The sequence below is a fragment of the Mesoplodon mirus genome (assembly GCF_964341445.2).
Source record: "Mesoplodon mirus genome assembly, chromosome: 13".
Classification (NCBI taxonomy): Eukaryota; Metazoa; Chordata; class Mammalia; order Artiodactyla; family Ziphiidae; genus Mesoplodon; species Mesoplodon mirus.
This window is the reverse complement of record NC_138989.1, coordinates 63,160,330-63,175,354: the sequence shown is the minus strand read 5'-3', so window position 1 is coordinate 63,175,354 and position 15,025 is coordinate 63,160,330. Positions and strand designations below refer to the sequence as shown.

The 15,025-nt window shown below is 48.1% G+C and overlaps 1 protein-coding gene across 3 annotated transcripts in view; it reads left to right on the top strand.

The window, feature by feature from the left end:
• ST8SIA5 (ST8 alpha-N-acetyl-neuraminide alpha-2,8-sialyltransferase 5) overlaps positions 1–15,025 on the top strand; it is a gene marked incomplete at both ends in the record, with an annotated part of 67,305 nt that overhangs the window by 39,043 nt on the left and 13,237 nt on the right. For 2 of the 3 annotated variants that reach the window (XM_082641181.1, XM_082641180.1), the window contains one exon: positions 7,600–7,692. The exons of the other annotated variant lie outside the window; for it this stretch is intronic. In XM_082641181.1, the coding sequence (XP_082497307.1) occupies positions 7,600–7,692 (93 nt within the window). The remainder of the gene's footprint in view (positions 1–7,599; positions 7,693–15,025) is intronic. 3 annotated transcript variants of the gene reach the window in all.

The following is a 15,025-nucleotide window of genomic DNA, read 5'->3' as shown; positions in this document are numbered from 1 at the left end:
CCCTACTCCTGGGGCTGGTGGAGGTCCAGCAGGTGTGCTCTTGTGTGACACAAGGACTGCCCTGGGCCTCCTGTTTTCTTGAACAGCATTAGTATCTGGGGATGAAGCGGCGTATTAGATAGAAAGCTGAATGCATGGGCTTCATCTTGTACCAGCCAGTGGCTTCTGGGTCTCAAAGTACTGTGGCCCCTAAGGAAGATCCCACAGTCCTGAAGGAGCTCTGGAAGTGGGATCAGGTGAACAGAGGAGCCCTCTGTGGGGCAGGCTCACGGGAAGGGGCTGGGAGGAATGACAGAGCCAGACTCTGCATAGTGGGTCCTGGGCATGCTGAAACGAGGCCTCCTCAGCCTTCCGAGCTGGAGCCCACGCCTGCGTGGGAGGAAGGGAACCAATATTCCGAACCGTTGTGGTCTTCATTTGTCTTCTCGCTGAGTAGGGGCCCTTGCCTGATGATCAGGCAGCCAGCGCTGCCCAGCTATGCCCCCCACACTCCTGAGGGCACAGAGACGGGGGCAGGATGGATGCGGCCTGGCACCAGCATTGGACTTGGCTGACAGCAGCCAAGTGGCATCTGAGATGAGCTGGGCTCCTGATCTGAGCGGCTGGGACTATTTATACCTGTGAGGTGCCCGAATGTGGTGCCAGCATCCCCTCCCCTTTGAGGTGGGTAGAGATCGTCTTTCTAGAATTGAAAGAAGAGACAGTGACGAATTCACCTTGAGAGGCTAATGGAGTCGAAGTTGGAGAAACTGTTGCTCTCAGTCTTCTAGCAGCTCAAGGGAAAGCTTGAGATATTTAGAGAGAGATCCATGACTTAAAGGGGCCTTTCTTAGTGGTTTCCAATAGTAAAAGAAAACTTATAAAAATATAGAAAAGTGTTTTTTGAATCATTCATAATCCCATTACTCAGAGAAACCTACTATTTTTTTTTACTATTTTTTAAAAAACATCTTTATTGTAGTATAATTGCTTTACAATGGTGTGCTAGTTTCTGCTTTATAACAAAGTGAATCAGCTATACATATACATATATCCCCATATCTCCTCCCTCTTGCGTCTCCCTCCCTCCCTCCCTATCCCACCCCTCTAGGTGGTCACAAAGCACCGAGCTGATCTCCCTGTGCTATGCGGCTGCTTCCCACTAGCTATTTTACATTTGGTAGTGTATATATGTCCATGCCACTCTCTCACTTCGTCCCAGCTTACCCTTCCCCCTCCCTGTGTCCTCAAGTCTATTCTCTACATCTGCGTCTGTATTCCTGTCCTGCCCCTAGGTTCTTCATAACCACTTTTTTTTTTTAGATTCCATATATATGTGTTAGCATACTGTATTTGTTTTTCTCCTTCTGACTTCACTCTGTATGACAGTCTCTAGGTCCATCCACCTCACTACAAATAACTCAGTTTCGCTTCTTTTTATGGCTGAGTAATATTCCATTGTATATATGTGCCACATCTTCTTTATCCATTCATCTGTTGATAGACACTTAGGTTGCTTCCATGTCCTGACTATTGTAAATAGAGCTACAGTGAACATTGAGGTACATGACTCTTTTTGAATTATGGGAGAAACCTATTATTAATATCTTGTTACAGTCCTTCCCTTTTCCCATGTGTTCACGTATGTATATATAATTCTTTTTGGAGATCATAGTTTTGTAACTTGCTTTTTTCACTCAACATTATCATGAGCATCTCCCATTACACACAAAAATTTAAGCATCATTTTTTTTTTTTTTTTTTTTTTTGAGGTACGCGGGCCTCTCACTGCTGCGGTCTCTCCCGTTGCGGAGCACAGGCTCTGGACGCGCAGGCTCAGCGGCCATGGCTCACGGGCCCAGCCACTCCGTGGCATGTGGGATCTTCCCGGACCAGGGCACGAACCCATGTTCCCTGCATCGGCAGGCGGACTCTCAACCACTGTGCCACCAGGGAAGCCCTAAGCATCATTTTTGATGTCTGCATGATGGTCAGTATCCAGACCAAAAAGGGATTTCTATGGCTTCCTCCAGAATGCCGTCCTTGGGCGTCCTGTCAGAAGCAAAACTGAGGGGTGACCTGTGTGACAATGCTTCTTGCAGTCTTATTTCCTCAAGTCATTCGTCTTTAAAGAGTGAGATGGAGCAGCACAGCCTCCCAAAAGCAAAGCCCAGATATGCTGGAGAAAGAAGCAAGGGCTATTAGCTCCATTTTTCAGATGGAAAACTAGGCTTTAGACCCAGGCCTGGAGTGATTTTGATGATGTGGCTGAGGTACCACATGGAGTGTTTTCAGAGTACCTGGGATTTGTTATCATCACGTGTGGGAAGCCACACAGATGTGGAAATGACTGTCATGAAGGAAGAGGTTTTTATACTTACAGATCTCTAGAAACAGGAAGCACACCATGCCATGTAGGACCACACAGGAAGCACCAGAGTCAGTCAAGAAGCAGAAGGAGTGAAGGGGAAAAGTGGGCAAGAGCCATATAGGCAAAGCCTATATGGAAGGAATGGATGCGACAGGGTATGCAGACTTAAGGTTGGCTAGTGTGAATAATTTCAGTGGGCTCTGGGGCAGAGGGCTGTCCCTAGTTGTTTGGCAGCTGGCCTTGGGGTGATTAGGGCAGAGGGATAAGTGGCCCTAAGTGTGACAGGAGGAGGTGGTGGTGGTGGTGGAGTATAAGCTCTGGATTGCTTGTTTTGCATATGAAAGTTGTGCTCATGGGCTGTTTACCATCTCTAGGAATTGACTAGTTCTAGGAGAGGCAGTCTCTCCAGGGCCAGCAAGGCCCCAGATGTCAAAGCATCAGAAACACATAGTTAATCTATGGAGTCTGCAGCAGAGATGGGTGACCAGGGACATCCCCGCGTCCAAGCAGAATTCAACATGGGCTTTATCCTCAGGGTGGTAGGGGAGAGGTTTACTAATAGCAGCAGAAGGAGGATGGCAGCCAATCCAGATGGTGGAGAACTTCCTGAGTGATTCGTCTCTGGCTCAGCTCTGCCATCAACTAGCTGAGGGACTGTAAGCATGTCTCTGAGTCCCTGGGCATCCACTGGCAGCTCTTGCCCTTTAATGGCAGGAGAAAGGGAAAGAAGGGAAATGGACATGCCTTGGGCACTTCCTGTGTGCCAGGCACTGTACTAGTGCTTTCTCTGAAACTCTCATCAATATCTGCTCTCAGCCCTGTCACAAGTGTACTGCATTTTTTTTTTTTTTTTTTTCGCGGTATGCGGGCCTCTCACTGTTGTGGCCTCTCCCGTTGCGGAGCACAGGCTCCGGACGCGCAGGCCCAGCGGCCACGGCTCACGGGCCCAGCCGCTCCGCGGCACATGGGATCCTCCCAGACCGGGGCACGAACCCGTATCCCCTGCATTGGCAGGCGGACTCTCAACCACTGCGCCACCAGGGAGGCCCTGTACTGCATTTTTAATGCTGATTTTGCAAATGAAGAAACTAAGGCTCAGGAAATTGATGGGCCTAAGGTGGCTAATGAGGGGCAAAGAAGGATGTGAACCTTATTCTGAAATCCTCTCCACCTAATAGCCACTAAACACACCACACAAGACCATTTGGAATCATTGAACTGCCTAGTGATGTGCATATGAGTGATGCTGGGGATTCAGGAAAAAGGAAGACTGAGTGGAGGCTGGCAGAGGTAAGGCCAGGAGGGCCTTTTGAAGGCAGTGGAGGGTCTGGCTGATCAAAGGGAGGGGCTGCTTGGTTTTAACTTCCTTTGAGAGTTTCTTTCTCCTGTTTGTGGATCATTAATTCATAGTATTGTTCTGGCTTGGTTAGTAAGTGGCAAAAACGGAGGGAACCTTGGGGATTGTATTTAAGTGCTGGGTGGGACTTTAGATACCGCCTCGTTCAGATTATTTTTAGGAGGAGAAAAAAGAGGCCCAGAGAGGGGAAGCGATTTACCCAAAGCCACACAGCTGGTTTAGAGGCATATCCTAGATGTGTCTGCAAGTGTCCCAACTCCCTGAGAACGCTAGGAGAAGCCTCCTCTTAATAATCTTCTGCATCATTATAATCTGGAGCTTTTCTTAGAAGCATCCTGAGATCATGGCTTCAGATGACCCAGTGGATTCCAAAGGGCTTCGTGTCACTGGCTCTGGTTGCAAATGATGATCTTTGTGATAAGACACCAGACCTCACTTACTGTTATGTGACTGGAAAAATGGCATGAGTTGGAGCCAAGGTCATGGACTTTTTTGTAGCCCCAGGCTGACACCTTGTTCTTAGTTTCAGATAACAGAATCCATTTTAGCTAAAGCAGAAAGGGATTTATTAAGGGTAGAGATAGCACAGAATCATTGGGAAAGCTGAAGACGGACTCTAGGCTAGCTTCCAGGAGTGTCTCTGCAGACTGCATCGTGAAATTGGGCCACTGTGGAAGCTGCTGCTTCTGATATAATCGCAAAGGTGCTGCCACCACTACAGTTTCCAAGAGCCGTGCCACCTCTGCCACATTCTGCACCAGCAAAACAATACCTTGAGCTTTGTCACTCTTCTAGAACATGGCTCTGACTCAGTCTCATGCTACTGATTGTTGAACCTAAATTGCTTCAAGGACCCTAGCTACAAGGGAGTCGGGGAAATGTAGTTTTTAGCCTTCTTGTCTCTGTAGTACAAAAGGTGCAGAGATACCAAAGACAAATTCCCTGTGTTTGAGATACTCCTCATTTGGAAGGGGAAATAGATATATAAACAGACTATTACGATACAATGGTATCTGCTCTAATTAGGGGCAAATGTATAGAGGGACCCTGAGAGTGAGCATTAGAAAAGGCTTCCCAGAAGTGGGGGCATTTGAGCTGGGTACTGAAGGATCAATATGAGTTTGCCAGCTGAGAAAGACAGAGAAAGGAGTTGTAAAACACAAGGGAAACAGAAAAAGGAGAGTGTGATACTTTGGGGATCCTCAGTGCCTAGTTCTTATGAAATCTGCTTAAATTCTTTTAAGACATGAGAGAAAGGAGAGGATTTATTTTGTACAAACAGGAGCCAATGTGTTGTATAAAATATTTTAATATTCTAAAATATTATTTAAAATTTATTAAATATATGATTATAATATTTTAAAAATCAACTTAAATCACATTAAAATAAAGAACAAATATTTACAAAGATAATAGTTTTAAAGTGTTAAATATTAAATTATATTTTTACATTATTTAAAATACCGATATTTTAAAAAGAAGCCAATTTATTGGATAAATGTCTCAATATTTCTAAAGCAGCACAGACTTAAGTTTGTCTACATAAGTTAGTGAGAATATATGTGAAATAGCTGCTGCTACATTTTGGGAGGTTTGTGGGAAATGCTCAAGGACTGACTTTATTTTATTTTATTTTATTTTATTTTATTTATTTTTTTTTTTTTTGCTGTACGCGGGCCTCTCACTGCTGTGGCCTCTCCCGTTGCGGAGCACAGGCTCCGGACACACAGGCTCCGCGGCCATGGCTCGCGGGCCCAGCCGCTCCGCGGCATGTGGGATCTTCCGGGATCGGGGCACGAACCCGTGTCCCCTGCATCGGCAGGCGGACTCTCAACCACTGCGCCACCAGGGAAGCCCCTGACTTTATTTTAAATCCTTGGTTATGGCTTGCAGTGCCCAGCAGCAGTCCTGGGGCTCCATCCCCACCTCCTGTTCTCCAGGGCTACCTGTTGAGAGGCCACTGCCCCAAGTTAGAGAGGCTGACCCTGCAGGCTTCTTGATTCTGGGCTGTCGTGGGATCCCACCCTCCCAGCTTAATCTGCCCAAGCATCTTCTGAAAGAGAGGCCGTGAGGAAAGGGTGCACCTGGCCTCTGCCCTGTGGGCCCCTTCTGCCTCTGTGGCCAAGTCCAGCAGTGAACTACTGTGTTTTACCTTGGTGGGAACCCTCCCCCCGACTCTCCCCGCCCTCCGGCTCCCCCACCCCCCAGGCAGGTGGATGTTCCCTGGGCTGGTGCAAACTGTCAGGTGCGGCTATGGGAGGCCAGAGGGCACTTTCTAGGGGTTACCAGCTGTCCTCTTAAGTGGGTGGACAAGAGCAGTCTTGACTGTATGCACTGGTACACAACGCAGCTTTGCCACCTGCCACCTACACGACTCTGGCAAGTGAGTTAACTCCCAGAGCCTGCTTGTGATGACCACTTTCCTGGTGGGCTAGTAATAAAGATTGAAAGGGAATATGATGCTTAATGAAATAAGTCAGACAGAGAAAGACAAATACTCTATGGTATCACTTATATGTGGAATCTAAAAAATAATACAAATGATTGTACATGCACAACAGAAACAGACTCACAGACTTAGAAAACAAACTTGTGTTTACCGAAGGGGAGAGGGAAGGGGGGAGGGATAAATTGGGAATATAAGATTAACAGATACAAAGTACTATATATAAAATAGATAAGCAAGAAGGATATACTGTATAGCACAGGGGATTATACCCATTACCTTGTAATAACCTATAACGGAATATAATCTGCAAAATACTGAATCACCCTGCCGTATACCTGAAACTAACATAATACTGTAAACAACTGTACTTCAATTAAAAAGAAAGAAAAGTGAATGCTTCTACGTAGAGTGCCGGGCCCTGAACGTGGCCCATGACAAGGGCTCAGCAGTATTGGCTGAAATTGCTATTGTTATTCTGTGTGAAGCTGCAGAAGGTACTGCGAGGTGACTCTGACATGCCTGGAGCCAGCTGGTGTGGGAGTGGGCTCGGGCCCGTCTACACTGACAGCACCACCTGGAGTGCCACCTGTTTAGCCTCAGTTTTCTCAGCTGCCAAATGGGGAGAAAGAAAGAGTCTCACCTAGTCACATTGTGAGCATCGGCATCAGTGAGCTAATGGAAACAAATACTTTTTTTTTTTTTTTTTTTTTGCGGTACGTGGGCCTCTCACTGTTGTGGCCTCTCCCGTTGCGGAGCACAGGCTCTGGACACGCAGGCCCAGCGGCCATGGCTCACGGGCCCAGCCGCTCTGCGGCATGTGGGATCCTCCCGGACCGGGGCACGAACCCGTGTCCCCTGCATCGGCAGGCGGACTCTCAACCACTGCGCCACCAGGGAAGCCCAACAAATGCTTTTTATAGTAGAAAAAGCAGCTTGTGTTTTTTCAGCTATGCTTGTGGCTGTCGTTGTGTGACACTTCTCCCAAGAGGAGGAGAAAGGAGAAAAGAGCAGGAAAGGGCAGGACCAGCTGAAGACCTGTAGCCTCACTGCCCCGGCTCCCAGGGCTGCCTCCATCAATCACTGGTCAGAGGAAGACCGCAAATGAGAACATGCCCAGAGCATCCTCTTTCTCCTTCGAAGCCACCACGTGGAACCAAACCTGCTTCTAAATGTCATGATTTACTGAAATGGGTTCATGCTTATACTTCCAGGTTGATGGGGTTGCTGAGAGTAATCAGCCACCAAGTGATCAGGCCACAGGGCGCCAGCAGTCCTGGAGACAGACCCTCATCAGATCGTCTGCTGGGGTGGGCTGGTTTGCTCTATTAATTTGGCCAGATACCACCCCTCTGCCCCCTGCCCCCCTACAACAAGAGCCCCGACAGGTCCCTGAAAGTCTGGCTGCTTCTCTGCGTAGTAACCTCTGTCCCTATTGGTCCCCAGGTACTTTGAATTTTACGAGGGCCCTTTTGAGTATAACTCCACGAGATGCCTGGAGCTGAGGCACGAGATCTTGGAAGTGAAGGTGCTTTCCATGTGAGTGTGGCCGGGTGGGTGGTGGGTGCAGGGTGGTGCACGTGGGGACGGGCAAGGCAGGGTGGGGTGGGGGGGTGAGGGATTGGCCCAAGGAAACTGGAAACTTGGTGCATCACTACAGAGAAAGAATTAGGGTGCTTCCCCGGGGCCTCTGGCATTCGGAGAGCTCTGGAGGGCTCGACGCAGGGATGACTGTTCGTGTTTTATGAAAAATGCCAAGTTTGCAAGGTTACCTCTGGTGACTGAGCGTTCCAGTCCCCGGCTCAGTTACCAGCGTCTATGGTTATCATCACTGGTCTCTTCTTGGATAGAAATTGAAGAGGGCACAGGAGCATCTTATCTGAAATTCAGTACTTTGTGGCTTAAGCATTGCCCTCTTGCTATTCATTAAATTTTAAAAAATTATTTAAAGGATACAACATTCAAGTGGTACAAAAAGATATACAGTGAGAAGTCCCCTTCCCACAGCTACCCCCCTCCAGTCTCTCCCTCAGAGGCCACCCATGTATCCTCGTGCATCCTTCCAGAGGGTCTGCATAAACCAGCACCCATGGGTGGATGTCTTTTACCATTTTTTGTTTGTTTGTTTGCTTGTTTTGTAGTACGCGGGCCACTGTTGTGGCCTCTCCTGTTGCGGAGCACAGGCTCCGGACGTGCAGGCTCAGCGGCCATGGCTCACGGGCCCAGCCGCTCCGCGGCATGTGGGATCTTCCCGGACCGGGGCATGAACCCGTGTCCCCTGCATCAGCAGGCGGACTCTCAACCCCTGCGCCACCAGGGAAGCCCCCCGCCTTTTTTAAAATACAAATAACAAGAGAACTGTGCTCCCCACTCCCCACCAATGGTGTATCACCTGTGGCTCTTTTACAACCTGTGTGAGGGAAAACACATTACATGCTGGACTCACTAGTGTGTATGTGCCTCCCTCACAGCACTGCCATGAATTGAGAGGAATTTGTGTCATGTTAATCATGGTAGGATGTATGTTTCTTTGAAAACAGTTATCACTGACCCTTGAACAACATGGGTTTGAACTGCATAGGTGCACTTATATGCAGACATTTTTTGAGAGTAAATGCTGCAGTGCTGCTCGGTCCAATGTTGGTTGGATCTGCGGATGCCAAGGAGCTGTGGTCAGGGAGGGCTGACTACAAGCCCTGCGCTGTTCAAGGGACAACTGTACATCCGATGTGGGAGAAGTACAGTTGATGTGGAGCCAGGCAGCGCTGGGTGCTTATGTGCACTCATGGGCCCCGACACGATCCCAGGACTTCCATCCATGGCCCACAGGCAGGAGCCACTGCTCCTTTAGCCACTTGACATGATTTCCAGGTCATGTGGGTCATTGAAAGAGCTTGGAGCTTGGGGTCAGGCAGACTTGGGATCCAAAGCTGACTCTGGGCCTTAGAAGCTCTGCATCTTTATACAAATTACTTAACCTCTTTGAGTCTTTCCTTACCTATAAAAATGGGGACACAATTCCCTACTCTTAAGGGTTGCAGTAAAGACTAGCTGAAGTAACATATGTGACATAGATAGCCCAACAGTGCACGTCTACAGCAGCACACCTAATAGGTGCTCAGTAAATGTGAATGTGCCCTCTCTCTCCTCCCTCCCCTTTCTTTCCGTTTTGGACCCAGCAGCAGCTTTTCTGGGCTGACATTCACAGTCTCCATCAGCTTAGTAGTGCAGGAAAGCTCCGGGGATAAGGCCAAACGTCCAGCTGGGACCAGCTGCGTTGTTCACTGTCCTTGTTCTGATCCAGGGTCTGTATAGCGCCTAGAGGGACCACAGGAGGCAGCTCACCCTCTGTCCATCCCACCCAGCCCTGAGCGGAGCACACCATGGAGGGTGCTAGGAGTTAACTGGGTCAAGAGGATTCTAGACTGAGGGCACAGTTTGTGCCAAGGCCTGTGTCAGGAGGGGCCCACTGTGTCCCAGGCTCTGAGAGCTGGCCTGAGGGGGAACAGGAGCCATGTCCCTGGAGGAGCAGGCAGGGCTGGACCTTGTGGAGCCTTGCAGTGTGGACCGGGATTTAGATTTTATCCTTTTCTTAGGTCCATGGGCACCCATGGGAGAGGTTTTAAACAAGTGGGGGCGGGGGGAGGATAATGTGATTGGTGTTTGATACGCTCTGCCGAGGAGCTGTGACTTAGTGACGAAGATGTCTGTCCAGCCCGCAGGCAGGAGCCAAAGGTATAAGCAGAGAGCCTTACCTTTTCTCAGAACTCAGAGATCTCGGCCCCTTAAATGTTTCACTGCGGAAAGCTGGAGCGCTCTCACTGAGAGCTTACCTTAGAGTTTTCAAAAGGTAAATAATTAATCTTTTAAATTATAAAATGCAGACAGTGTTTTCATGGTTACTTCAAGATCTAGCCAGGAAGTCTGAGAGACCCTATAAATGGGCCGTCCTGTCCCATCCCATCCCTCTACCCTTATATTTTCTCTGCATTAGTATAAGTCCTTGTTTTGGTTTGCTATGGCTCCCATAACAAAGTACTACAGACTGGGGGGCTTAAACAACAGAACTTTGTCTTCTCACAGTTCTGGAGGCTGGAGGTCTGAGATCGAGGTGTCGGCAGGCTTCGTTTCTCCCGAGGCCTCTCTCTTTGGCGGATACATGGCCATCTTCTCTCTCTGTCTTCCCAGGGTCTTCCCTCCGTACCTGTGTCTTAACTTCCTCTTCTTATAAGGACATCAGTCATGTTGGCTTAGGGCCCACCCTGGTGATGTCATTTTAGCTTAACCACCTCTTAAAGACCTTACCTCCAAATAGAGTCACATCCTGAGATATTGGGGTTTAGGGCTCAACATATGAATTTTGAGGGAGGTATAATTCAGCCCATAAGAATCCTTATCACAGCTTCCATTTAGGGACCATATTAGAAGTTACCAGGCCCTTTGTTTCAAGCCAAAGTCTTGAACATTGCGGGGTGCGATGGGAACCTCATTTCCCCCCATGATCTGTGGCCGCCCTTTGTCCCTTGTCAGGGACTTGTGTTGGTGACAGAAGGTCCTCTGAGTGTTTGGCTGTACTTCCTGTCTCTGCCTTTGGGGCACCCTCTCTGTTCTCCTGAGCTGAGCGGCCATCCCAGCGGGCGACCTGTGAGCTGTACCCCATCTGTCTCTTCCATGTCAATTGCCCTCCATGTGGTCCCCTGGCCCTGGAGTCTTGGCGCTGGTGGTACTGGGGGTCTGAGAGGAGAGAGGCCGGGCTGTTCATGGGGCATGTGAGCCTGCTGGGTCATCAGGGAGCAGTGATACCAAGTGGCTCCTTTCCTGAGTCCTCAAGCTGAGGTCAGTGGGCTCCCCCAGGGCTGGAATCGGAGAAGCCAGAGGGTGGTCTCTAATCTGAGTGTTTCTGATGCTACCTGGGCACCTGTGGTCTTCACTGTGCTCCAGCCCAGAGCCAGGAGCGGTGCTCACGGTGGAGACCCTGAGTCATCCAGAAAAGGTTAAATCTCCTGTCTGTGAATGGAATGGGCTGGACGGATGTGCCCAGAGGCCCTTCCGGTATATGAACGTCAGCTGGCATTCCATCTGAGGAGACAGTGGGGTGTGTGATTCATCTGGGAATGATTCTGATCCAGAATCGCTCCAATCAATGGTAAAAATCAGTCGGCTGGAAAATTCCCATATGGTAAAGGCCTCGTTCCCAGACAGTGTCCAATACAATGAGGATTTACTCGGTGATGATTTGTAACGAAATCACATTGTCCCTAATACTTGTAAAAATTATTTATGCTGACTTTTAGTCATTCTAGGGCCTCTTTATTTATTTATTTTTATTTTATTATTATTATTTTTTGCGGTACGCGGGCCTCTCACTGCTGTGGCCTCTCCCGTGGTGGAGCACAGGCTCCGGACGTGCAGGCTCAGCAGCCATGGCTCACGGGCCCAGCCGCTCCACGGCACGTGGGATCCTCCCGGACCGGGGCACGAACCCACGTCCCCTGCATCGGCAGGTGGACTCTCAACCACTGCGCCACCAGGGAAGCCCAGGGCCTCTTTATTTTTAAACCAATTGCTGCCTGTGCTCACACACTGATGGGGGCCATGCCTGGGACCTCACCCTTGGTGTCTCCTGCCACCGCTTCCCCTTCTTTCTGGGCTGGGGAACCCTGCACAGAGCCCTGTACTGAGACCAAGAGAGAGGCTGGGAGCAGGGCTGGCTGGGCAGAGCTTTCAGGGCTGGATGTCCCTTTGTGCCCACACTTTTCTGAGTCTTGTTGCCTGACCCTACCCAGGCTCAGGACGTGTCTGTTAAACGAATGAGAAAGTGGACGAAACCTAGGTGGGAACAGAAGAGGTCATGGCGGAAAAGGAGGAGAAGGATGAGGGAGAACGAGATGATGGTGATCGTCTCCTGCACACGACTAGAAAAGTCAGGTAGAATACAAAAGTTTATAATAATAAAAAGCAAAGGTCCCCTTCCCCACACCCTCTGCCCCAGGCCTGCTACTTGGCTGTTTCTTCTGGGAATTACCTTGTACCTCTCAGTCCTATGTGTGCCACGTATGCCATGTTTAGCATTCACTTGACATCCTGCTTTGGTGGGTGAGGATTCAGCTCCCTTACCCAGCCCAAACCATCCCCCCACTTCCCCCAGTTGAGGGGTACTGCTGTTTTTAGTTCTTCTATCTATAGATTGCCTAAGTAACCTATTTCTTGTTCTACCAAATGTTGGCAGTATCTCTGGATCCTGTACTTTGTAAGATGAGGCTATTAAAATTACCCCAACTTTTTAGTTCCAGCCTCTGGCTTCAGTCATTCGTGAGTTTACCTTTAGAATGTCAAGGCTGATAACATTTACATTCTATTTGTAACCATAGCAAGCCGCTTTGGGGGCTGCTATGGGCAGACTCTAAAGTTTGAAGATCAGAAAACAGTGATTCTCATCTCTTTACCTATTCATTTTTCCCCTTTTTTTCTCGAGCTTCTAGTCATTTTTTCCCTTTTGAACACTTCGTCTCTATCATGCCCCATTTTTTTTTTCCTGCCTGTCCATCGACCAGGCATTCCCCCAGGGTTTCCCCTCATCCTCTTTCTCCATCCTGGACAGGCTGCTCTCTTGGTGGGGTCACACACTGTTGTCACCTCCCTTCTCTGCCTCCGTAGGTTAGATTTACCTGGAGCTGCTTCTTTCTTGGTTTACTCCTTCGTTTTGCTTCCACCCATCTTCAAGTAAATTCCCCCCAAATGGTGGGTGGAAGGTAAGGGTTTGAGTCCTTCTGTGCTCAGTGACCTAATTCTTCTCTTAATTTTTGGTTTGGTGGGGTTGATATTTTAGGTGAAAATCATTCACCCACAGAATGCTAAAGGCCTTCTCCAGCATCTTCTGGTATCCGGGGCTGTATGAGCACGGTACGAGTTGTTCCTTTGGAGGTGACCTGTTTTCTCCTGTCCAGAGTCTTTACAGATCATGACAGTTCTGGAATAGCCCGATGGTGGACCTCAGGATACACGCTCATGGAGACCTCTTAATCTGGAGCTCACTCCAAACCCTTGAACTTTCTCTTGGATTTCTTCATATTTCCTCCTCTCCAATTTTCTCCACTTCTTCTTTCTGGTACCTCTAAGAGTGGTATTCTTCTGGATTGCTCCTCGAATATCTTTTAATCTCATCTTTTCTGTCTCTTTGCCCTTTGCTTCTGTTTTCTGAGAAATTCCTTGACTTTACCTTCCAGCTTTTCTAATGAATTTTTTTCCCCCAAGAGCTCTTTCTTTTTAGATTGTTCTCAGAGCAATCTAGTCTTTTTTATCCCTCTTCTGGAATATTAGTCATGTCTTGGGAGAAAGGAGGCAAGTGGCTGGCTCAACCCTTCATCTTAAAGTAAAGGTGATCTCTGCATTTGTAAAGCAGCTTACACAATTTTTTTATACATATTGTCTCATTTGATCTTTCTAACAACCTTTGAGATCAGCAGAGCAGAGGTAATTATATCTGTCTTACAGATAAAGCAGCTGAGTCTCAGAGAGATTAAATGACTTGTCTGAGGTCATATTGCCAGTTAGGGATGGAACCAGGATTCCAGGCTGGGTATCCAGGCCCCGACCTTGGTCCAGTGTGTGACAAGAACATTGGAGGCACAGAGGTTGGGGCCTGGACACTGGTAACAGTTGAACTTGGGACCCTGGCCTTCAGTGTTGCCAGGGTTGTGTTTCTGGAGGCGTTAGAGGCATTGGCTGTTCAGGGTGCTGCCCTAGGGGCCTGTGGGTTGCAGGGAGTGAGGGAGGGCAGCAGTGGGTGAGCAAGGGTGCCGCTGTGTAATGGCACCTCTCCTCCAATGTCACATGAGCTAAAGAAGCAAGAGCTGCTATGGGAGGTTTGGGAAAGCCAGAAGGAAGGCATCAGGATGAGAGGAGGGACTCCTTCCAGCTCTTTAAAGCTGCCAGGCAGGTTCCTGCCCCAGGGCTTTTGCACTCACTCGTCTCTCTGCCTGTAATACTCTTTCCCCAGATGTTTGTGTGGCTCACTCATGCATCATTTCAGTTCTTTGTGCAAGGTTCCCCTCTTCAGGGAAGGCTTCCCTGATCAACCCATCTGAAATAGTCACGTTTCGGCCCCTGATTCATTTTTCTTTTTTTTATTATTTCTTTTTTTTTAAATTGAAGTATAGCTGGTGTAGTACATTATATAAGTTACAGGTGTACAATATAGTGATACACAATTTTTAAAGGTTATACTCCATTTATAGTTATTATAAAATATTGGCTATATTCCCTGTGCTGTACAATATATCCTTAGAGCCTCTTGCTTCATTTTTCTTTTTTTAAAATGGATTAACTTGGTTTTTTGTTTGTTTTCTGGGCTGTACCGAGCGGCTTGTGGGATCTTAGTTCCCCAACGAGGGATTGAACCCGGGCCCTCGGTAATGAAAGCGTGGAGTCCTAACCACTGGACCACCGGGGAAGTCCCTTGCTTCATTTTTCTTTGTATCACTCACCACTCCCTAACATGACATTAAATATCTGGGTTTGTTTTTTTTCTGGTTGTGGTAAGAATACTTAACATGAGATCTACCCTCTTAAATTTGTAAGTGTCCAATACAGTATTGTCAACTGTAGGCATTAAGTTTTACAGCGAATCTCTAGAACTTATTGGTCTTACATAACTGAACCTTTATAGCAACTCTTCATTTCTCCTTCCCCGAGCCCCTGGTATCTATCATTCTACTCTGTTTCTATAAGACTGACTATTTTCGATACCTCATATGAGTAGAATCATGCAGTATTTGTCCTTCGGTGACTAGCTTATTTCACTTAAGATAATGTCCTCCAGATTCATCCAGGTTGTCACATATGGAAAGATTTCCTTTTTTTTTAAGGCTGC